The following is a 23,806-nucleotide window of genomic DNA, read 5'->3' on the forward strand; positions in this document are numbered from 1 at the left end:
TCGATTTTAGCAGACGTACATCATGTTTCATTTAGCATCAACATGTATTTTGCCGCTGGATTTCTGAAATTCGGATGCAATTTTCTCCTTTCGCGAGAGGGGAGCTCTTTGCAGGGCAATCTCTATCAATAAAAAAATGTCCACATTTTGTGCTCAGGCTGGGCTCATCGCCTCGAAAATAACAAAAAATTGTAACGAGCTGATACCGCGTGCGGCAGAAGTAACATATTAGTACGTGAACCGCTTAGTTTCACGTGTAGAACCGCTGGGAGTGTGTGTGTGCAATATAAATGGTAATATGTTCTATAATGCACGAGGCACCCACATGCTGTGAATTTTTATTACCGCTGTAAAATACAGCCTCGCCACACTGCTGACTGGTGCACCCGAATACCTGACGTGGGTTGAAACAAACGTGGGAATTTCAGCAAAAAAAGAAATATTTTTTAAAAACTGTAATCTGACTTTGAAATTTTACCAAAATGCTAAAAATAACAACTGTAGCATAGCCGGTGGGCTGTGTTATATTTTTGATTCCAGAGTGAATGATTACCCCCGCTTGGAGGTTCTGTGTAACGAGACTAATTCATGATACGTTTGGTCGCCTTGCGGTGACCGTCTTTGCAAGATCCCTCTCGCCCACTGTTCGGGACAACCGGTTACGTCTCCCAACGCCTGAAAACTACCTATCAACGTGTTTTGCATCACAATGCCTCCAGACGAGAAAATGGTTATTTCAAAACACGTACACTGAAAAACAAGAGAGTGGGAAATTGACAGGAAGGCTCTGGGAACAGGCAACACCAGTGCAAATTATTCCCAGGGTATTTACTCTGTTACAATTTCTGTAAAACCACATAGAAACGCAAAAACTGAGTTGCAATGCTGTCTCCTGGAAATTACATGTGGCGATCTAAGAATGACATGTTTGTAGATTACAATCCGATAATGAGAGGGTAGATAGTGCGATTTTTTTGTTAAATGAATTTTGCGAGGAAACGATTGATCCGACAACACAAGGCGTGATTGAGATGCACTGATAGAAGAAGACGGCCGCTTTTTATTGTATTGCCAGCACGTATGTTTTAAAGGGAATTTCACTTTTTTTTGGTGTGTGGGGGGAACTCAGTTTGAAATTTTGACCCAGCCTCTTCTTGCAGGGGTTGTTGGTAATGTTTTAAAATAAGATTGTTGATTGGGTTTTATTTTTGGAACGGAGGGAGATCTGATAGCCTTGTTAGGTATGTTATAACATTCCGACTGTGTGGAGAAGTGGGGGGTCAGACAACTCAGCTGCCTCTGGTTTCCCCCCCCCAATGACGTTTGGCTGTTCGGTGAGGCTAGCTGGTTCGGCTACCTGGTGCAGGCAAGGGAGCCCCCCCCCCTCTCCCCTCCCTCTCTCTCTCTCTCCCTCTTTCTCTCTCTCTTCCACCTTCACCACTTGGGAGATCCATCCATATTTTTTCCACCAAAAAGCAGAAGTTAAGCCCCTCTCTCTCTCTCCCCCTCTCCCTCTCTCTATCTCTCCCTCCCTCTGTCCCCTTCCACCCAAAAGCAGAAGTTAAGCTCTCTCTCTCTCTCTCTCTCTCTCTCTCTCTCTCTCTCTCTCTCTCTCTCTCTCTCTCTCTCTCTCCCCTTCTCTCTCTCGCCCCCTCTATCTCTCTCTCTATTTCTATCTCTCTATCTCCCCCCTCTCCCTCTCTCTCTCCCTCTCCCTCCCTCTCTCCTTCCACCCAAAAGCAGAAGTTAAATCCCCCCTCTCTCTCTCTCTCCTCCTCTCTCTCTCTCTCTCTCTCTCTCTCTCTCCCCTCCTCTCTCTCCCCCCTTCTCTCTCTCTCTCTCCCCCTCTCTCTCCCCCTCCCTCCCTCTGTCTCCTTCCACCCAAAAGCAGAAGTTAATCCCCCCTCTCCCTCTCTCTCTATTTCTATCTCTCCCCCCCCCATCCCCTCTCTCCCCCCCCCCCATCCCCTCTCTCCCCCCTCTCTCTCTCTATTTCTATCTCTCCCTCTCTCTCTCTCTCCCTACCTTCCATTCCCCTCTCCCTCTCCCTTTCTGATTCTGTGCTGCGACAAGCGTTTCATGCATGAGTGGAGGAAGGTTTGATTTCGACGATGGAGGGGCGTACTGTGGGGGGTGGGAAGGTGGCAAGGCACACGGCCACGGCATCTGCACCGGCCCCAAGGGCCAGGGCGAGTACTCGGGCTCCTGGAACTACGGCTTCGAGGTGGTCGGTGTGTACACCTGGCCCAGCGGCAACACCTACGGCGGCTACTGGTCGCAGGGCAAGCGGCATGGGCTGGGCTTGGAGACCAAGGGGCGCTGGGCGTACAGGGGCGAGTGGACGCACGGCTTCAAGGGCAGGTACGGGCTCCGGCAGAGCCAGGCGAGCGGCGCCAGGTATGAGGGCACCTGGAACAACGGCCTGCAGGACGGCTACGGCACCGAGAAGTACGCGGATGGAGGTGAGCTCGCCCCACGCTCCCACCCCCCCCCCAAGCTCCCCTCCCATCCTCCCACCCTCCCACCTCCACCCACCTCCCACTCCCACGCTCCCTCCCTCCGCCCCCCGCCCCAAGCCCCAAGTACTTGGATGTAGGTGAGCTCGGTCCCACCCTCCCTCCCAAGCCCCGCTTACATTAGAGGCAGCAACCCAGCTAACATTGTAACCCCACCAATGTCCTTTATGTACAATGGTTTTATATATAATCACAAATCAGCTATATAATACTCTCTCTCTATCTCTCCCTCTCTGTCTGTCTGTCTGTCTGTCTGTCTCTCTATCTATCTATCTATCTATCTATCTATCTATCTATCTATCTATCTATCTATCTATCTATCTATCTATCTATCTATCTATCTATCTATCTATCCATCTATCTATCTATCTATCTATCTATCTATCTATCTATCTATCTATCTATCTATCTATCTATCTATCCCTCCATCTCTCCATCTCACCTTCTCTCCTTCTCTCCTCTCCTCTCTTTCTATCTATCTTTTTCTCTCTATCTTTCTCTCTCTATCTTTCTCTCTCTATCTTTCTCTCTCTATCTTTCTCTCTCTCTCTCTCTCTCTCTCTCTCTCTCTCTCTCTCTCTCTCTCTCTCTCTCTCTCTCTCTTTCTCTATCTCTAACTTTCTCTCTCCGTCTCTTTCTCTCTCTCTATCTTTCTCTCTCTCTATATTTCTCTCTATCTTTCTCTCTCTCTCTCTCTCTCTCTCTCTCTCTCTCTCTCTCTCTCTCTCTCTCTCTCTCTCGAAAATGATAAATATGTTACATGGTATTAGGAACGGGGTCGTTTTGCTGTTTTATTATTGATTTATTTGGGTTGATTGCTGTTATTTGAATGGGTTGCTGGCTTCAAGTCAACGTTACTTGTGATTTCTTTCCCCCCCGGTTGTCGTGGTAACTGTATCAACACGTAACACAAGTTCAGAACTGAAACGTAAACTAAACACTTTTCAACCATTAAAATAAAACGGGCCCAAATGGGGTTTTACTGTGAAAAGATTGTTACTTAAATTGTCATCGTATTTTTAAAAGTTATTCTGAAATCAACCTTTTAAAAATAGTATTTTTTTAACATTTTTGAGGAACTAGGAATTAATTGTTTAAGTGGAAATTAATCCTTGTCACTTCTTAATTTTGAGTGTGTAGCTTTGATTTTTGGATTGGATGGTGCCTATACAGAAAATTATGCTCAACAATTTGGGGAGAGAAATGGCTCTGGAGATTGACCACCCACTTAATGTGGATATTTGTAAATATGACAAGGAGTGCTGGCATCTGTTTAACAGGCAGCCATCTCAGGCATACAATTCTTATATTTCATATTTTTTCCTAGCAATAACAGTCCATTGTTAGTTCATGAAAGCAGGCCATTCAACCCATTATTTGTCAGCATTTTTTTTTGGTTTTGTTTACTGTCACATATGCTGAGGTACAGTGAAAAGCTTTCGTTGTGTGCTAACCGAGTCAGCGGAAAGACAGTACATGATTACAATTGAGCCATTTGCAGTGTATAGATACACATTGAGGGGATAACATTTGGCGTTCCTGAGAATCAATACACCAGAACATAAGAAAACAGGAGCAGGAGTAGGCCGTGCGTGCCCTCAAGCTATTCGGATACCATCGCTGGTTGATCTGGCCCAGGCCTCATCCCCCCACTAAGCCAGATCCCTATATTGTCCTAATTATCCGAATATCGCTCCAAAGACGTTCCTTCATCAACCGATCCAATCATCGTTATGATTTTACCTACTTGTAGTCCCAGTAAGATGTGAATTCTATTTTATTTGGTTTTCTGAAGAATTATCAATATCTTACACAATGGTTATCAATAGATTTATTTTTTATCAATATTGGCCACAAAGGCATCGATGGACTTCTCCTACAATGGTATCAATAGATTTCTCTTGCACCCTTCTTTGCATTTCTTATTGTTTAAAGAAAATGTATTACCCTTTTCACCTTTGGTCTTTTTGCCATCTCGACTGATGGAAACTCTATTCCCAACATTTTTACGCCAGCTCATAATAAATGTTTTTATGAATATTTTTTTTAAAAATCTAAATTTTTCTTGTATTGACAATTCACTTTGTGAATCTGTTATATTCTCTTTAAAGCCTCATCATTTATAGCATTGTGCATCATGGTGTATATATATATACAGTATCCCAACTGAAGTCCTATTATAATTTCATTAAGGCTTAAAATTACCTCAAATATTTTTCTTTTCCATTATCAAGCATAGGATTTCTTTGTCAACTTCCTTATTGACCTAGGAAACTGCTTTGATAAGTTCTTTGAATCAATATTACAAACGTTTTCCACTTGTCCATAGAACCAAGGCCATGTGTTTAGTTTAACTGCCTTCACCTATTTCCCAAATGACATCAGTTTGACTTAGAGGCACAGAGCTCAATCTACAGCTTTTTAGACTATTTCTATATCCTTCTGTTGTTTTATTTGGTTTTGTGAATACTTATCTGAATGTCCTATAATATTACCTGTACCTGCAAATGTTACCACTTTGACTTGCACCCAAATCATTAATGTCTGACATAAAATTAATGTCCCACAACTGAATCTAGTGAGATTTGACACCTTGCTATGAATCATTCTGAAAATTATCCATTACTGCTTTCCTTTCCCCCACTTAGTTAATATCCTTCCACCCATTCCATCGTTAACTTTTCTCGAAATTTCACCTTGTCAAATGATTTTTTTTCGACAGTCCATACGCAATGCACATCTACGATTATTAAAATAAGTGGCACCCAGATTATTTTGGAATAATTTTATTTTATAGAGTTCTGCACCATTCTCCTGCAATACCTGATGAATCTCCTCCCCATCTCTTAACTGAATGGATTAACCAACCTTTTTTATACATTTAAGCGAGAAGCATTGTCAAAAGTACGTAAAAAATTATTAAACAAAGTTATCACCCGAGAAAAAAAATCAGTCATTTCTACAAAATACAACTTGTCTTGTTCTGCTGGCTTTCTTGGCCTGATCAGAACAGTTATTACCCTAATAGGAGTTCTTGTGCATCCACAGTTGGCTGACTTTCTGCCAAGTTTCCAGTTTGCCGTTTCTGTATTGCATAATAGTTTCCTCATGGATCTTGACCTTTTAACCCGAGCTTCTAGGCTATGCATGCCTAGAATTGGTACATAAACACAATTTTTTTTACAGTACAACTGTAATCAATTTTATTCCAATAACTTAATCCCCTCAAATTCTATATTTAAATAGCCGGTGATAAGGGGTGAATTTTGCAGTTGATAGTTTTATTTACAACTGTGCTATTTGTTAAAGTCGTCATTGATAGTTTTGGAAGATGGGTACAAAGCTTTAAAGTTAATATATAACCAGAACTGAATGCACAATCAGGCAATAACGAATCAGTTTCGGTATCATTGAACTCAACTTGTCAAAATTTCTTAATGAGCTACTTTGATCGAATTATTCTCAAATGAGCAATCTAAATAAAATATATTGGAGGATTTAATATTTGGAATTCATATTTTACAATAAAAAACATGGTATTGAGTAAAATAACAAATATTCAGCATCAGATGGTCAATTAAATAGCTCCTAACCTCAGGTTGAATTTAGACATTTAGTATTAGATCTTGCTAAAGAAAATTCTATTTTCCTCGTCAACAAATTACAATTATTGAATCTGCAAATATTTAAAACTTCACCCATGAATTATGAGCGCATAAATATTTTCTCTTGTTATTCTAATATATTCAATGCATCTAAATTTGTTAAATATTCCAACTTATGTAACAGATTTGCTATTGTGCACTCTGCACAATACAGTGGCACTCGGAGAGGTGTCGGCGAGTTTCCATAGTAACTATCAAAACCATACCGCATCAACTGCAACTGCAATATTACACTGCAATGAATGATTCTTCAAGTTATTACATATGTAATAATAATATTGGGAATCAGTGTAAGCAACTGGTTATAGAAAAGGACAACATTGATCACCTAAACCAGTTCTGCAGGTGCTCGATTACACTTTCATTTTCATTTCAACAACGTGTTTAAAAAAAATCTGTATCCTGAAAATGCACAACTTTAACTGAAAACCATAATGAATAATGGATCAGATGCATTAGAGCCTTTGAAAACTCATTCCAGAGGTTGTTTAGTGTTCACACTTGATAATTGATATCAGAGAAGTAACAAATTCTATTCATTAACTATTAAGTAGGTGTTAATATTATCCGTAATGTACAAGTGCTGCTCAGGCAGAAATAAGGTGTACAGCTGGGATCAAATATGCCTGGAGGACTTTCGGAAACTGAGGAATAGACCAAAGAAGGGCAAAAGGGGCATGAGTTGGCTCTGGCTCATAATATTAGGGAAAATCCAAAGACATTTTATATAAGTACATTAAGGGAAAGAGGGTAACTAGATAGACGATAGTGCCCGTCAGGAAAATAAAAGCGCTTATCTCTGAGTTGAGTTGAAGGAGATAGAGAAGGTCCTGACTGAGTTCTTAGAGTCATACAGCACAGAAACAGGCCCTTCAGCCCAACTTGCCCATGTCGACCAAGATGCCCCATCTAACATGCCAGCGTTTGACCCATATGCACTCGACCTTTCCCATACATGTACCCGTCCAAATGTATTTTAAAATGTTGTTATAGTACTTGCTTCAACTACTTCCTCTGGCAGCTCGTTGCATTTACCCACCACTCTCTGTATGAAAAAGTTGTTCCTCAGGTCCTTATTAAATCTTTCCTCTCTCATCTTAAACCTATAACCCTGGTTCTTGATTTGTCTACTCTGGGTAAAAGACTATGTGCATTTACCTTATCTATTCCCCTCATGATCTTGCGCACCAATATTTCTCCTCTGTTTTTACTGTGGAGAAAGACATGAAGACTGGGGAACTTGGGCCAGTTAATAGAGATGTCTTCAGGACAGTCCGTTTTACGGTTGAGGGGTTGATGGATATCCTAAGGCGTTTGAAGGGAGATAAATCTCCTGTGTCTGATCAGATATGTCCATAGGCACAGTGGGAAGCTAGAGAAGAAAGTACAGGCATTCTGGCTGAGATGTATAAATCATCATTAGACACCGCTGAGGTGCCGGAACACTGGTGGGTAACGTTGTGCCTTTATTTAAGAAGGGCTGCAAGGAACGCCTGAGAACTATAGACCTGTGAGCCTAACATCTGTGCTAGGCAAGTTATTGGAGAGGATTCTGATGGATAAGATATATGCATTTGGGTAGACAGGAGCTGTTTGGCGATAGTCAGCATGAAGTTTTTTGAAGTAACCGAAAAGGTTGATGATCGCAAAGCTGTAGATAGATGTATGTATGGATTTCGGCAAGTCATTTGATAAGGTTCTGAATGGTGAGCTGCTCTGAAAGGTTAGATCACATGGGATCTAGGTACAGCTAGCTGACTGGATAGAGAAGTGCCTTCATGGTAGGAAGCAGAGGGGGAATTGAATTGAATAGAAGGTTGTTCTTTGGAGTAGAGGCTTGTTAGTAGTGGTGTGCCTCATGGATTAGTGCTGGGCACATTGCTATTTGTTGTTAATATCAACGATTTGGTTCAGAATGTAGGACACGATTGGTAAATTGCCAAATTACACTAAAGTGGGTGGTATCATAGATAGCGAAGATGGTTATCAAAAATTGCAGCAGCATCTCGGAGATTTGGGAAAGTGGGATGAGGAAAGGTTAGTGGTGTTTAATGCAGAAGTGCCAGCCAGGTGTTGCATTTGGGAGGTCGAACCAGGGCAGGGCCTTCAAAGTGGGGCTCTGGGGAGTGATGTAGAGCAGAGGGATCTAGGAGTGCAGGTACATAGTTCCTTTAAAGTGGTGTCACAGGTACATAGGATGGTCAAAAAGGCTTTTGATACATAGAGCTTCAGCAATCAGGGTATGGAGTATAGAAGTTGAGGTATTATGTTACAATTGTACAAGACGTTGGTGAGGCTGCGTTTGGAGTACAGTATTGTGTTCAGATTTGGTCAACCGGTTATAGGAGAAATGTAGTAAGAGCGCAGAGAAGATTTATGAGGGTGTTGCCTGGACTTGAGAGGTTGGGCAGATGGATTTTATTCCTTGGAGCACAGGAAGCTGAGGGGTGATTTATAGAGGTGTGTATGATTATGAGGTGAATACAAAGGGTGAATTCACAGTCTTTTACCCAGAGTAGGGGAATCAAGAACCAGAAGACATGTGTTTGTGGTGAGAGGGGAAAGATTTAATAGGAACCTGAGAGGCACCATTTTCACACAGAGGGTGGAATTAGCTGCCAGAGACGGTCGTTGAGGCAGGTACTATAACAACATTTAAAAGTCATTTGTACAGGTACACATATAGGAAAGGTTCAGAGGGGTATGGGTCAAATATGGGCAGGTGGGACTAGTGTAGATGGGGCATCTAGTCTGCATGGGGGTTGTGCCAAAGGACCTCTGTTCATGCAGTATGACTCTTAACATGTGACTATGCAACCTTTATGATTAATCTTCAAGCAACATTTCCTCTCAAGTGGACCGTAGGAGTCCCAATGCAGTACACATTGTGCACATTAGCAAAGAAAATATCATTTTGTTCTGGATAATATTTATTTTTCAAGCACATTGCTATAAAAAAATCTGGTCATCATTATCTTAGAATCTTGCCTTGAGCAAACTGCTCGTTGCCCTTCTACCTCACGACGATGGCTACAGCAGTTGTAAACTTCTTCGTGATGGCTGGATTTGCATCATTCCATATTGCATATTCTATTCTTTTAAAACAGTTTCCGTTTCTGATTATAATTAATCAGGCTGAATCAAACTAATCAAAGAGATATTATGATGACAATGAAAGAATACAGTTCTACATTTTACAGAAATTGTAGTAATTTAATTTTGAATCAAGTAAATCTGCTGTAAAAAAGCGTGCAAACACCTTTAGAGTTTGCACTTTCTCCTGCCTAATGGTTTTGCTTAGAATTGTGGATCTGCATATGCTGTGCCAAACTGGCATTATACATAACATGTGTAGGAAGGAATTGATCTCCCGGTGGCCGAGCACTTCAACTCCCCCTCCCATTCCCAGTCTGATCTTTCTGTCATGGGCCTCCTCCAGTGCCATAGTGAGGCCCACCGGAAATTGGAGGAACAGCACCTCATATTTCGCCTGGGCAGTTTGCAGCCCAGTGGTATGAACATCGACTTCTCCAACTTTAGATAGTTCCTCTGTCCCTCCCTTCCCCTCCTCCTTACCAGATCTCCCTCTATCTTCCTGTCTCCACCTATATCCTTCCATTGTCCCGCCCCCCTGACATCAGTCTGAAGAAGGGTCTCGACCCGAAACGTCACCCATTCCTTCTCTCCCGAGATGCTGCCTGACCTGCTGAGTTACTCCAGCATTTTGTGAATAAATCGATTTGTACCAACATCTGCAGTTATTTTCTTAGAGGAATTGTAGATGCTGGTTTATACCAAAGATGGACAAAAAATGCTGGAGTAACTCAGCAGTCAGACAGAATCTCTGGAGAAAAGGAATAAGTGATGTTTTGGGTCTGAAGAAGGGTTCGAACCCGAAATGTCACCTATTCCTTTTCTCCATAGATGCTGCCTGACCTGCTGTGTTACTCCAGCATTTTGTGTCTATCTTAGGCATTACTTAGAAGTTATCCTCTGATGAATTAAGAGAGCGGGACAGAATGTTATCTTGGGCAGCTTTTCTCACAATTGTATCAGCTGCCAGTTCAGTTTCATTACATCAAAACAACTGAATAACAAGCAAGACGTATAACAGATCTGTCTGAAGGAGGATCTTGACCCGAAACGTCAACCATTCCTTCTCTCCGGAGATGCTGCCTGTCCTGCTGAGTTACTCCAGCATTTTGTGCCTATATTCGGTTTAAACCAGCATCTGCAGTTCCTTCCTACACAAGGCTTATAACACGTGGCTTATATCAAGGCATATAACACAGTGTTGAAGTGCTGCCTTCACTGATGGTGACACCCAAAACAATGGTTTTTTTTACAAAGCAAAGGCTTTCACCCTATCTATAAGGTAACCAGTCCTTGCATCTCTTTCTACTGCCTTTATAAAGATGTATCTTGACCATTACGTCTTATTGTTCGAGAGCTAGAGGCCGCTATCAAGGCTAGTTTTTCTTTGGCTCAAGTATGTGTGCAAGACATGGGCAGATATCAGGGTTTGCTATTATGACACCATCATCTCCCATTCAATTATAAAATGATTTTAGACTGCCATAATATAAATGTCTGATAAACGTTTATCAACCTGGAACATTAATTCAGATTTCATTTTTCCTTATTTACTACCTGAGCTGCTGAGCAATTCCAGCTTCCACTGAAGATTTGCAGCAACTGCTCTGTTCTGTATCTCAGACTCTATAATGTATTTTTTTCCATCTTTTGTCCCCCCCCCTCCTTCTATTTACATCTCCTCCAAACAGTTTAGCTATGACTAACAATCCTTCACTGCCCTCGCTGTGACAGCACCAACATCTGTGCCACCTGGCTTCCCTTAATTTTCATCCTATTTCCAAACAACTCTTCTTCCTTCCACTCCTCCTCTTCTCTGGAAACTTAAAACACACTTGAATTTTTACATTTCTCTGTCCTGATGAAAAGTTAGACCTGAATCATTTAGTGTTTCTCTCTCCGGATATGCAGTCTTTCCTGCTGAGTATTCCCAACATTTTCTGTTTTTAATTTCCAGTTTTTAGCTTTTACATCGTGAACACTCAGTTTTGTGGAATATTGCCATTTGAAATATTGTCACATGCCCTTCCATAAATAAAGGTTATTATCCTGCCGAGGGCATGCTAGCTAATGCTGATGATTTATCACTGGCTGCTTTTGTTACTGCTGGCTTCCTGCACTCATACAGAACATGAATATTTCTGCCTTGTACCCATGGCCCATCCCTAACGCTGCCCTTACCTTTCTGGATCTCTCCTTTGCCCACACGGGGAACAGACCAGCTACATACCCACAGACTCCCACAGTTCCGCAAGTCCCATCCTTCCTCATGTAAGCATAACATCAACACGAACATTCAATTTAAAGATTTTTTTTCCCTTTTTTGCCATTTGTATAACTATTACAAACCTTTTATTGAACTGCTCATCATTTACCACTACCTTCCAAACTAAGAGTAAACAGTATTTTGCAATATTTAGGATGTATATTTTTACGCGAAAAAAAATTGCGACAATCTTTTGTTTCTACTTTATGGACGATTGAACATATTACAAAGGTTCAGTTGGGAACAGCCACAACAGACACTTATTAATAAATTAATGAATCATTGGTTCTACATCTCGACCATACAGAAATGGAGGCAATTAAGAGGCAGGATTTGCACACTCTGTTTCTGTCCTGGTTTGATACATAATTTTAAACTGTTGGCAGAAAAAACATACCAAACCACAGAGGTCTTTATTAGGTACGACAGACAACCAGGCTTGATATAACTGGAGACATCTGTGTGTTTTATTTTTTTCTATTAGAAGAGTGACCAATTTTAGAAAATTGAAGTGAGTTTAATAAATCACTGTTAGCAAGCAACGACTTTAGTTCCTGATTTATTAGAGCATGCACGATCTCCTCTAATTCCTGCACACACACACGCCCTGTCTCTCTCCTTCCTGCAGGAACTTTAAGGCGAGAGGGGCAAAGTTTAAAGGTGATGTGCAGGACCAGTTTTTACATGCAGAGAGTGGTGAGTGCCTGGAACAGGCTGCCAAGACTGTTGGTGGAGAGAGAGACAATAGCGTTGTTTAGAAAGGTTTTAGACGGGCACGTGGATATACAAGGAGTTGAGAGATAGGGAGTTACGTGCAGGTAGAAATTAATTTATCTTGGCATCATGTTCAGCAGAAACATTGTGGGCTGATGGGCTTATTCTTGTGCTTTTCTATGATCTGAGAGAAAGGGTTTTCATCTTCTACTGCACCAGCCTGCACATTCAAGGGATCACTCCCTACAACTCTCAATAGGATTCCGCACATCTTTCCCTCCCAGTCATTTTCAGCATTTCTAAGAGGATTTTTTTCTTCACAACCCTCTGATCCATAAACTGTGTTTCTCTCTCTTTTGTCCTTAATAAACTCCCCTATATCTGTGCAACTTACACTATCTTCTTCAGACATCAGGTCCAAAATTTTGAGTGAAACAAAAATCTCCCAAATTCCCTGTTGGATGTAGTTGTATCATGTATGGCTGATCCTTCATTTTGGATTAAAAAAATGAAAAATATTAGCAATATATCACCTTACCAAATCTCTTTGTCATCTTAAATATCTTAGTTCAGTTAGCCCTCATCCTTCCATTTTAAAAAGAGGATTCCAGTATCTTTTTGATATTTAAACCAACAGATAGTTAAAAACTGACTTAATTCCATGTTATTTAATGGCCGACACATTCTTTTTAATGGCGAGCTTCCTGCATCATCTCTGTCCATAATTCATAATTCATAAACTTGCTGAAAGAAGGGCATTTTCAATGGTGGGACCAAATGTGGCAATGGGTTCCTGGATCATTTTCAAACGTTTCGTGGGAAGTCTTAAAAGGCTGAATAAAAACTTGACATGCCACTTCGCTTGTCCAGCTATCAATCCCGTTGAAATTTGAAGTAAAACAATAAAACCATTTAAAATGTCAAAGTATTAAAAATAAAGAAAAGTTCAGGGGCAAATTAAACAATTAAAGCATTTGACCAAAAATATTTGTCCAAAAATGGAAATTATGGGCGGCACGGTGGCGCAGCGGTACTAAGGTTCGATCCTGACTACGGGCGCTGTCTGTACGAACTTTGTACATTCTCCCTGTGACTGCGTTGGTTTTCTCTGGGTGCTCAGGTATCCTGTCACACTCCAAAGACGTACAGGTTGGTAGGTTAATTGGCTTTGGTAAAAATTGTAAATGTTCCCTAGAGTGTGTGTGTAGGACAGTGCTGGTGCATGCGGGTCGCTGGTTGGCGCGGACCCGGTGGGCCGTAAGGGCCTGTTTCCGCGCTGTATCACTAAACTAAACACTGCTCTGGTGCTAACTTTGTATGTCACTGCGTCAAAGTAAATTGGCCATAAAGAGCAGAGAAGAAATTTGGGAATTTGCATTTATCTGTGCAATACAGAGAGACGCTCTGTATTGGCATTTCGCTGGGGAAATGCTGCATCTACACATGGAGCTCTCTGTAAAATCTAGGTCATTGTTTTGCATCTTCAGCAGTGCCCTCACATCCTTCAATAATTTTGTTCAAATATTTTAAATGTTTTCGTTTTTGAACTTTTGTTTAATTTTTAACAGCTTGAAATTTTAAATGGTTTTATCGTTTATTTAAATATTGATTAAATAAATTTGATAGCTGGCCAGGCTAAATAGTATGTCAAGTTTTTAGTCGGAATTTTGACCAATGATTTTATCCAAGACCTCCCATGTGATGCTTCCTGTAAGAAGGATTTGATATCTGCGTTCCACTTTGATCATGAAAGAAAAATGGGGCTTCCATTAGCAAATTTCACCCTTTCAGGTGGCTCCAAAGAATTTAATAAGTATTAAAAAATATATATAAAGGGGCAGCACAGTGGTGCAGCAGGTGGGGCTGCTGCCTCACAGCGCCAGAGACCTGGATTTGATCCCGACCTACGGTGCTGTCTGTGTGGAGTTTGCACGTTCTCCCTCTGACTGCATGGGTTTCCTCCCAAATCCCAACGACTTGGGTTTGTAAGTTAATTGGTAACAGTGTAAAATTGTCCCGAATGCGCAGGGAGTGGATGCAAAAGTGGGATAACATAGAACTAGTAGTGTAATGGGTGATTGATTAATGGTTGGCATGGATCAATTGGACCGAAGGGCCTGTTCCATGCTGCATCTTTCATTCAATCGATCAATCAGTGACCCATGTTTGATCCTGACCTCATGTGCTGTCTGTGTTGACTTTCTGCGTGGGTTTCTTCCCACGTCCCAAATAAGCACAGGCTTGAGGTCATCTCCCTGTATGACTCGAGGAACTGCAGATGCTGGAATCTTGAGAAAAAAAACACATAGTGCTGGAGTAACTCAACGGGGTGCTGGAGTTAGACGCAAAATGTTGGCGTAACAGGCTGCTGGGGGAACTCAACAGGCTGCTGGAGTAACTCAACAAGCTGCTGGAGTAACTCAACAGGCTGCTGGAGTAACTCAACAGGGTGCTGGAGTAACTCAACAGGGTGCTGGAATAATTCAAGCTGCCTGACCCACTGAGTTACTCCAGCATCTCGGGTCCGTAGGTTAACTGGCCTCTGTAAATTGCCCCGAGTGTGTAGGGAGTAGATGCAAAAGTAAGATAACTTAGAAAAAATGCACAATGGGTGATAGATGGAAAGATATAGCATGGAAACAGGCCCACCCCACCGAATCTAGGCTGACCATCGATCACCCATGCACTCATTGGGTTCTCTGTTATCCCAGTGTGGACTCAGCAATCAATCATTCAATTGATCAAGTGTGTAGGAAGGAACTGCAGATGCTGGTTTTGGTCATTATTGATCAATATTGACAAGGAAAATTACGCGCACAACTAGATGTGAGGTATATGCGTGGGTAATCCGTGTTGTCAGAGGTGGGGCATCTGATTAAACGACTTTGTAAAGGTTTTGACAGTGGTTATTTGAGTGAACCTTTTGTGTGTTTGGGGTTTTGCAGGTACGTACCAGGGCCAGTTCACAGGAGGGATGCGCCACGGTTATGGAGTGCGCCAGAGCGTTCCTTACGGGATGGCCACCATGATCCGCTCGCCGCTCCGGACGTCGCTCACGTCGTTGCGCAGCGAACACAGCAACGGCGCCGTGCTGCAGCACGAGCCTCCCGCCGACTCGCTGGCGCTCGGCGCGCCCACCCGCCCGGGGCCGGGGCCTAGCCGCGGCGGCTTCGCCCTCAGCCTGCACAGCGCCGGCGACGCGGCCGAGCACAAGGCCAAGCGCCGGGGCCTCTTCCGCCGCGCCTCGCTGCTCGGCAAGCTGAGGAAGAGCGAGTCCAAGAGCTCGCTGGCCAGCCAGCGCAGCAAGCTGAGCTTCCTCAAGAGCGACACCGGCCTCGGCTCGGCCGCCAGCGACGCCAACTCCATCGTCAGCCTGGGCGAGAGTGGCGGCGGCGTGGACGACTTCCCGCCCGTCGATGCCGACATCGACGCCACCACCACCGAGAGCTACATGGGCGAGTGGAAGAGCGACAAGCGCTCGGGTTACGGCGTGAGCGAGAGGTCGAGCGGCCTCAAGTACGAGGGCGAGTGGCACGACAACCTGCGCCACGGCTACGGCTGCACCACCTTCCCCGACGGCCGCAAGGAGGAGGGCAAGTACAAGAACAACTTGCTGGTCAAGGGCAAGAAGAAGCACCTGATCCCCCTCAGGACCAACAAGCTGCGGGAAAAGGTGGAGAGGAGCGTGGAAGGAGCGCAGAGGGCGGCGGCCATCGCCAGGCAGAAGTCCGAGATCGCGTTGTCCAGGTAAGGAGTCTCAATGCTCTTGTTGTGGCCAGCCAGCAGAGAGGAAGGTGGTAGATTCATCTCCAGCCATTGGCAGCAGGTCAATCCACACAGCTCTAGATGTTGGGAATGGTAAGCAGTGCTCAATCCAACCCAGGTAGCTCAGGTGCCAGAACAAGAGAGAATGCCCTTGAAAGATCAGAATCAGAATCACCTTTATTTGCATCCAAAAAAAACAAACCTTTTGGACGAGATTTCGTCACAGTCCAACAATAAGAGCAATAAAATAAACAATTACACACACAACCACAAACACTTCCTCGGTTATCTATGGTGATAACAAGGTTTGGGAATGGTGGGCCACATTAAATCCAATCCAGGTAGTTTGGGTGTCAAAACAGTAAGTTCATAAGTAACAGGAATAGAATTAGGCCATTTGGCCCATCAAGTTTACTCCATCCTTTAATCATGGCTGATCTATCTCTCCCTCCTAACCCCATTCTCTGCCTTCTCCCCATAACCTCTGACACCTGTACTAATCAAGAATCTATCTATCCCTGCCTCGAATATATCCACTGACTTTGCCTCCACAGCCTTCTGAGGCAAAGAATTCCACAGATTCACAACGCCCTCTGACTAAAGAAATTCCTCCTCATCTCCTTCCTAAAAGAACGTCATTTAATTCTGAGGCTGTGACCTCCAGTCTTAGATTCTCCTGCTAGTGGAAACATCCTCTCCACATCCACTCTGTCCAAGCCTTTCACTATTCTGTACAGCCATTGGCAGCAGGTCAATCCACACACCTCTAGGTGTTGGGAATGGTAAGCAGTGCTCAATTCAACCCAGGGGACCAATGAGGTCCCCCCCACTTTCTTCTAAACTAATTCCCAGTGGAATGAGTAGCACTTGTTTGATGATATCAAGGTTTGGGGAATGTAAGCAGTGCTCAATTCAATCCAGGTAGTTCAGGTGTCAGAAGAAGAGAGGATGCTCGCAAAATATGTGCCCCATTGCCTTGGTTATCAATGGTTATAACAAAGTTTGTGAATAACAAAGTTTCAGGTGACAAAACTGTACAGAAACCCACTGGAATAAGTAGCACTTGTTTGATGATATTTGGGTTTGGGGTGGTGAGCAGTGGTAAATTCAATCCAGATAGTTCAGGGTCAAAATGGTATTGAATCTCTCTGGAATAGGTAGCACTAAGATTTGGGAATGGTAGGCAATGGTAAATGCAATCCACACAGTTCAGATGTCAGAACAGTACCGAGTGCCCCTGAAATAAGTGGCACTTCCTTGGATACCTGGTTTGGGAATGGTATGCAGAGGTAAATTCAATCCAGATTAGTTTGGGTGTCAAAACAGTTTATAATCTGTCTGGAATAAGGTGATACTAAGGTTTGTGAATGGGAAGCAGAGCTAAATTCAACCCAGGTAGTTCAGGTGCCAGAACAGGAGAGGATGCCCCTGGATAAGTGACTCTTCCTTGGTTACCTATAGTGATATATGACATATGACAATAAAACACTGTCGACTATTGATCACAAGGTTTGGAAATGTTAAGCATGGTAAATTCAATACAAATAGTTCAGGTGTAAGATCAATGTAGAATACCCCCTGATTGAGTGGAACTTCCTTGGTTACCTTCGATTGGAATGGTATTTTCTCGCAGAGTGTGGGTGTCGATGACAAGGCTGGCATTTATTCTGCAACTTTAATTGCGAATGTGATGGACCGTAATGTTGAACAAATGTAAATCCATCTGGGTGAAGATTCTCTTCACATCTGTGGGGAGGTGAATTCAAGGGCCAGTGGAGGAATGATGTCATTTAAACCAAGATGTGTGTATCTTGGAGTGAAACCTGTAGGTGCTGGTATTGACTCGGAGGTATTGCTCCATCTTCATGGCAAAAGTTGTTTTTTTTAAAACACGTTAGTATTGCTTTACTCTACGTTTTAAAATCTGAGTTAAAGACAAAATATTACGAACGGTGGAAATATTCGGCTGGTCAGGCAGCATCCAGGGAAAGCGAAACAGAGTTAACATTAGTGAAAGTTGATGATCTTTCTTTGGAAATGGAAAAAGAAAACAAGGTCTGAGGTGCTGAGAAAGTGGGGTGGAGTGAAGAGAACACAGGGGTATTTGATTGAATGATGAAAGAAATGGAGTTGGATAAAAGAGCATAGTATAAAGGTATCCGTGAATAAAAGAGGTAAGTCTAGAGAAGGTAAGTGGAAGCAGAGAAATAACATTTGAAATTACTGTAAGGGAAAAAAAATGAAGTGGTGAATGTTGGAAATGTGGCAGGGCAGTGTTGGTTTGTTTGGAATTGTTGAATTCGGTGTCAATAGACAATAGACAATAGGTGCAGGAGTAGGCCATTCAGCCCTTCGAGCCAGCACCGCCATTCAATGCGATCATGGCTGATCACTCTCAATCAGTACCCCGTTCCTGCCTTCTCCCCATACCCCCTCACTCCGCTATCCTTAAGAGCTCTATCCAGCTCTCTCTTGAAAGCATCCAACGAACTGGCCTCCACTGCCTTCTGAGGCAGAGAATTCCACACCTTCACCACCCTCTGACTGAAAAAGTTCTTCCTCATCTCCGTTCTAAATGGCCTACCCCTTATTCTTAAACTGTGGCCCCTTGTTCTGGACTCCCCCAACATTGGGAACATGTTATCTGCCTCTAATGTGTCCAATCCCCTAATTATCTTATATGTTTCAATAAGATCCCCCCTCATCCTTCTAAATTCCAGTGTATACAAGCCCAATCGCTCCAGCCTTTCAACATACGACAGTCCCGCCATTCCGGGAATTAACCTAGTGAACCTACGCTGCACGCCCTCCATAGCAAGAATATCCTTCCTCAAATTTGGAGACCAAAACTGCACACAGTACTCCAGGTGCGGTCTCACCAGGGCCCGGTACAACTGTAGAAGGACCTCTTTGCTCCTATACTCAACTCCTCTTGTTACGAAGGCCAACATTCCATTGGCTTTCTTCACTGCCTGCTGTACCTGCATGCTTCCTTTCATTGACTGATGCACTAGGACACCCAGATCTCGTTGAACTCCCCCTCCTCCTAACTTGACACCATTCAGATAATAATCTGCCTTTCTATTCTTGCTTCCAAAGTGAATAACCTCACACTTATCTACATTAAACTGCATCTGCCATGTATCTGCCCACTCACACAACCTGTCCAAGTCACCCTGCAGCCTTATTGCATCTTCCTCACAATTCACACTACCCCCCAACTTAGTATCATCTGCAAATTTGCTAATGGTACTTTTAATCCCTTCGTCTAAGTCATTAATGGATATCGTAAATAGCTGGGGTCCCAGCACCGAACCTTGCGGTACCCCACTGGTCACTGCCTGCCATTCCGAAAGGGACCCATTTATCCCCACTCTTTGCTTTCTGTCTGTCAACCAATTTTCTATCCATGTCAGTACCCTACCCCCAATACCATGTGCCCTAATTTTGCCCACTAATCTCCTATGTGGGACCTTGTCGAAGGCTTTCTGAAAGTCGAGGTACACCACATCCACTGACTCTCCCTTGTCAATTTTCCTAGTTACATCCTCAAAAAATTCCAGTAGATTTGTCAAGCATGATTTCCCCTTCGTAAATCCATGCTGACTCGGAATGATCCCGTTACTGCTATCCAAATGCTCAGCAATTTCGTCTTTTATAATTGACTCCAGCATCTTCCCCACCACTGATGTCAGACTAACTGGTCTATAATTACCCGTTTTCTCTCTCCCTCCTTGTTGGATGATGAATTGGTCATTGTTCTGATAATGCCTGGTGTAAGCTCAGTGTAGGAGTCTGAATTGTGTCTGTGTGCAATTCATTTATAAATGGATTTATAAATGAATTGCTCCTCAATCGGTGACATGAATGGAACATACAAGGTAAGAAACGCCAATTTAGAAATCAAATGGTGGAGTGTTTAGTTAAAAGTTCTATGATTGAAAATGTTTTTTTGTTGCAAAAAGCCAATTGAGCACGAATAGCTTGGCTTGGGAAAAGCAACTAGCTTTTGCGATATTCTCCAGCATGATCATCAATTTGACATCTGAAGTCAATAAAGTAGCATGTTTTGCAGTCCATGTGCTTTGGTGCTTCCAAGTTGGTCTCACTCGGTGTCCCGCACAAAGTGGATAGCCATTGGAGGCAGCGAGAACCCTGATGAAGGAGAAAAAAAGGTTTGTACTTGCAGACCATGTCTTCCAAGAGTGCTCGTGAGCCATGTTCCCATCTTCAACTCTGGGTAGCAATGAGTCAAAGGTGACTAAGGTTTCCTGTCGGTGTAATAAACATTTGGGGGCCCATCAATGAGCACCCCTTCCCTCAGATGTTATTAACACCCTGCATTTCTCAACACCCCTGACAGTAATGGCCAATCTATACCATGTTTCCCAGCTTGCAGCATGCTGCTGAACTAGAGATTACTGATGCCATCAACTCAAGGAAAATGGACTTTGTCAACAAAGATAATTAGATTGAAGAAAGTTTTTGCGTTACGATTTCAGGTACTGCACTGCCCGGGAGACAAGCCCATCTCCTCGTTCCTTGCCTGTCCATGGTCCAGCAAGTTCAATGAAATAGTATCGTAGTGAATGGCATGGCCCATAAGGATCTCGCTAAGAAAATTGGGGATGAGCAAGAGTAGCAGATAATCTTGGCAGATGAAGGCAAAGGGAGAGTCTTTCGGAGCTTACCCAAGCTTACGATTATTAAGGGATTGGACACGCTAGAGGCAGGAAACATGTTCCCAAGGTTGGGTTAGTCCAGAACCAGGGGCCACAGTTTAAGAACAAGGGGTAGGCCATTTAGAACGGAGATGAGGAAAAACCTTTTCACTCAGAGAGTTGTAAATCTGTGGCAGTGGAGGCCAATTCTCTGGATGCTTTCAAGAGAGCATTACGTAGAGCTCTTAATGATAGCGGAGTCAAGGGGTACGGGGACAGGGCAGGAACGGGGTACTAATTGTGAATGATCAGCCATGATCACATTGAATGGCGGTGCTGGCTCGAAGGGCCGAATGGCCTACTCCTGCACCTATTGTCTGCTGTCTATTGTCTGACATTATTGTCAGAGAGACTCTTCCTTTATTATCATTTAAGAAGAACGGCTGCTATTTCTCGAGAACCTGACTAGAACCCTGGTTTTTGTGAGAACTCCATTAGCTCATTAATAGTGGGATGAGTGGAAAGATGAATCTCGTCCAATTCACTGGCTTTCTCCATGGGGAGTGGTCACTAACAGATTTCCACTCTACAACCGGTGTAGTCATTCCCTCCTATTGGTTATGAAGGCGTTAACTATTGCACAGAAATCGTAATGATGCTTGCACAATAGGCATCTTGCACCAAGGGACAGAGAGCATTTCTCGTCCACCTTTGTTATACTAATCAAATAACAAGTATTTAAAAGAAACTTAAAAGATTCTCCATTTCAAGTAACTCTCCATTCCTGATGCCCACTTAGAGAGGCTCCACACAGGCAACTTCCACATTAGTGTGTGTACTCAATAGAATTTTTCAGAATACAAAAGAGGAATCATTCATTCCGATCAATAGATTTGTTGAAAAGTTTAATTTTTTTAAAGGTCTGTTACGGCTGAGGAGACAATAATAGAAATGTAAATGGCAATATCACTTGTCATGATTTCAAGGCTAAACAACATTGCATCACAGTGCCATTACCAGACTTGACAGCTGGACAACCATGTTATTTAACAGAGTATCAGGAATAGCACGGAGGCTTTAGGAACTGTTATCTGAGAGACCAGCAAGGAATCACTCTCCAGTGCCCTTGAAAAATCAATATGACGGCATGGTTCACTGTTGCAGGAACACCGCAGGATCATCAGTGGTGCGGGCAATGGCAATTAACGAGCGTTGCAAGCCTTTGGACATGCCCATCCATCTTTGCAATGGACCTGGCATATGTAGCATCGTGAGAGTAATTTGCAATTCTCACGACATGGCAACTGTCTGTGCGAGGGGTATACGAGAATGGCTTCTATTTTACTGAACTTTTCACATCTGCAGATGAGAAATTCAATTAGTGATTTCCTTAATGTGCAAAACAGTTGACCTTTATCTCATCGGAAAGCCCCGGTAAATGTGTTCCTGATTACAAGAGTGAACAAATCCATTACCTGGTCTTTCAGCTTCACTTGTATGGCAGAGATTTTGGATACTCATCTAGCCTTCAGAAGGACATCATCTCTTCATTGTACATATTGTTCATATTTGACTTTCTAGGTTTCTAACCTTCCTAAGAGGTTTATGACGAATCTAAGCTTCCTTTGATTGGTCTTGTGGAATTTGTTCTGACATGAAGGGCAGTCGGAATTTCATCAGGAGGTGTTTGAGTGGTGGTTTCTGAGGTAAGGAATCTGGACCACAATTTCCAGGGTTGTGCTGTGGACATGAAGTGATGAAGCAGTGTTTGTAGCAGCAGATTTATTCACAAAATGCTGGAGAACTCAGCAGGTCAGGCAGCATCTCGGGAGAGAAGGAATGGGTGACGTTTCGGGTCGAGACCCTTGTAGCAGCAGCAGTTTTGTGCAGCATGTGTGGGAGACCTTTGCTTTCCAGGTTTTTGATGTAATGCACATTGTCTTGGAATTGAGGTGATGATTTTCGGCTGTATGTTGTACAACAAGTGTAAACTGATTATCACGGCTTCACTGACCCTGATTCTGGAGTGTAGGCAATGTGGTTTTGCATTCATCCTGTAGATTAGCTTCAGTATGTTGGAGGTGCAAGCAATACTACAACAAGAAAGATCGAGAAAATAATTGGAGCACGATGTTTAACTCCAGTCTACAGCGGACCAATTAGTGAGAATTATGAACTGTGTCTCATCATGCCTCAGTGGTAGAAAGGTAACATATACTTGAAGGCAGCCAAAAATACCAAGGATTCCCCACTGTCTTTTTCACTTGACAGTAAGGTTAAAAAAAAATCTTTCCTATAGAGTGTGACACTGATCTTTGGGGGTTTTTTGCACGTTGCTTGGTGAATATCATGTTCATTGTGGTCACAATTCACACCACAATTCTTGGATCAATTCTTCACTTCTGCTGCTAGGAAGCTGTTGAGGAGAACTCTGGTGTTGAGACCAGGGAGGCTTCTTTATAGTTGCTGCAATCAAATTAATCTCCTAACGTGAAAGCTGTCTTCCTTACGGTATTGAAGATGCATTGGCATATCGTTCTTTATTCACATATGGGAGTCAAAGCTGTGAATATGTTCCTGAAATTCCTCTATTAAGTTTTAGGACTTCACCAATGTTGCACAAGTTACTGCAGACGCTTGTTTACAACAAAAAAAAAGACACACACACGCACACGCACACGCACACGCACATGCACACACACACACCCCCCCTGGAGTAACTCTGGGTCAGGCAGCATCATTGGAGGACATGGATGAGTGACACTTCTGGTTGGGACCAGACTGATTGTAGGTGGGGAGAGAAAGCTGTAAAAGAGGTGGGGGCTGCTGGGCAGAGTCTGGCAAGTGATAGGTGAATACAGGTGAAGGTACTTTTAATTGGCAGATGGGTGGACAAATGTTAGAGATATAAAGGATCCAAAAGGGTGAAAGATAAGAGGAGTGAAATGTGAAATCAGAGGAATGTGAGAAAATGTGAGAATTTCAGATTGAGATAAGGGTGCATTTCTTTAATACATTTTAAATACTCAAAATCCCTTCAGGGCTGCATTTCACAAAATGCTGGAGTAACTCAGCAGGTCAGGCAGCATCTCAGGAGAGAAGGAATGGGTGACGTTTCGGGTCGAG

General features: G+C 43.0%; 1 protein-coding gene across 1 annotated transcript in view; it reads left to right on the forward strand.

Moving 5' to 3' along the window:
- Positions 1-416: 416 nt before the first annotated feature.
- jph2 (junctophilin 2) overlaps positions 417-23,806 on the forward strand; it is an 83,057-nt gene continuing 59,667 nt past the window's right edge. Inside the window, exons 1-2 of the mRNA XM_078419042.1 lie at positions 417-2,462; positions 15,200-16,001. Of these exons, the coding sequence (XP_078275168.1) occupies positions 2,084-2,462; positions 15,200-16,001 (1,181 nt within the window). The 5' untranslated portion in view covers positions 417-2,083. The remainder of the gene's footprint in view (positions 2,463-15,199; positions 16,002-23,806) is intronic.

This window comes from Rhinoraja longicauda, chromosome 22 (assembly GCF_053455715.1).
Source record: "Rhinoraja longicauda isolate Sanriku21f chromosome 22, sRhiLon1.1, whole genome shotgun sequence".
NCBI lineage: Eukaryota > Metazoa > Chordata > Chondrichthyes > Rajiformes > Arhynchobatidae > Rhinoraja > Rhinoraja longicauda.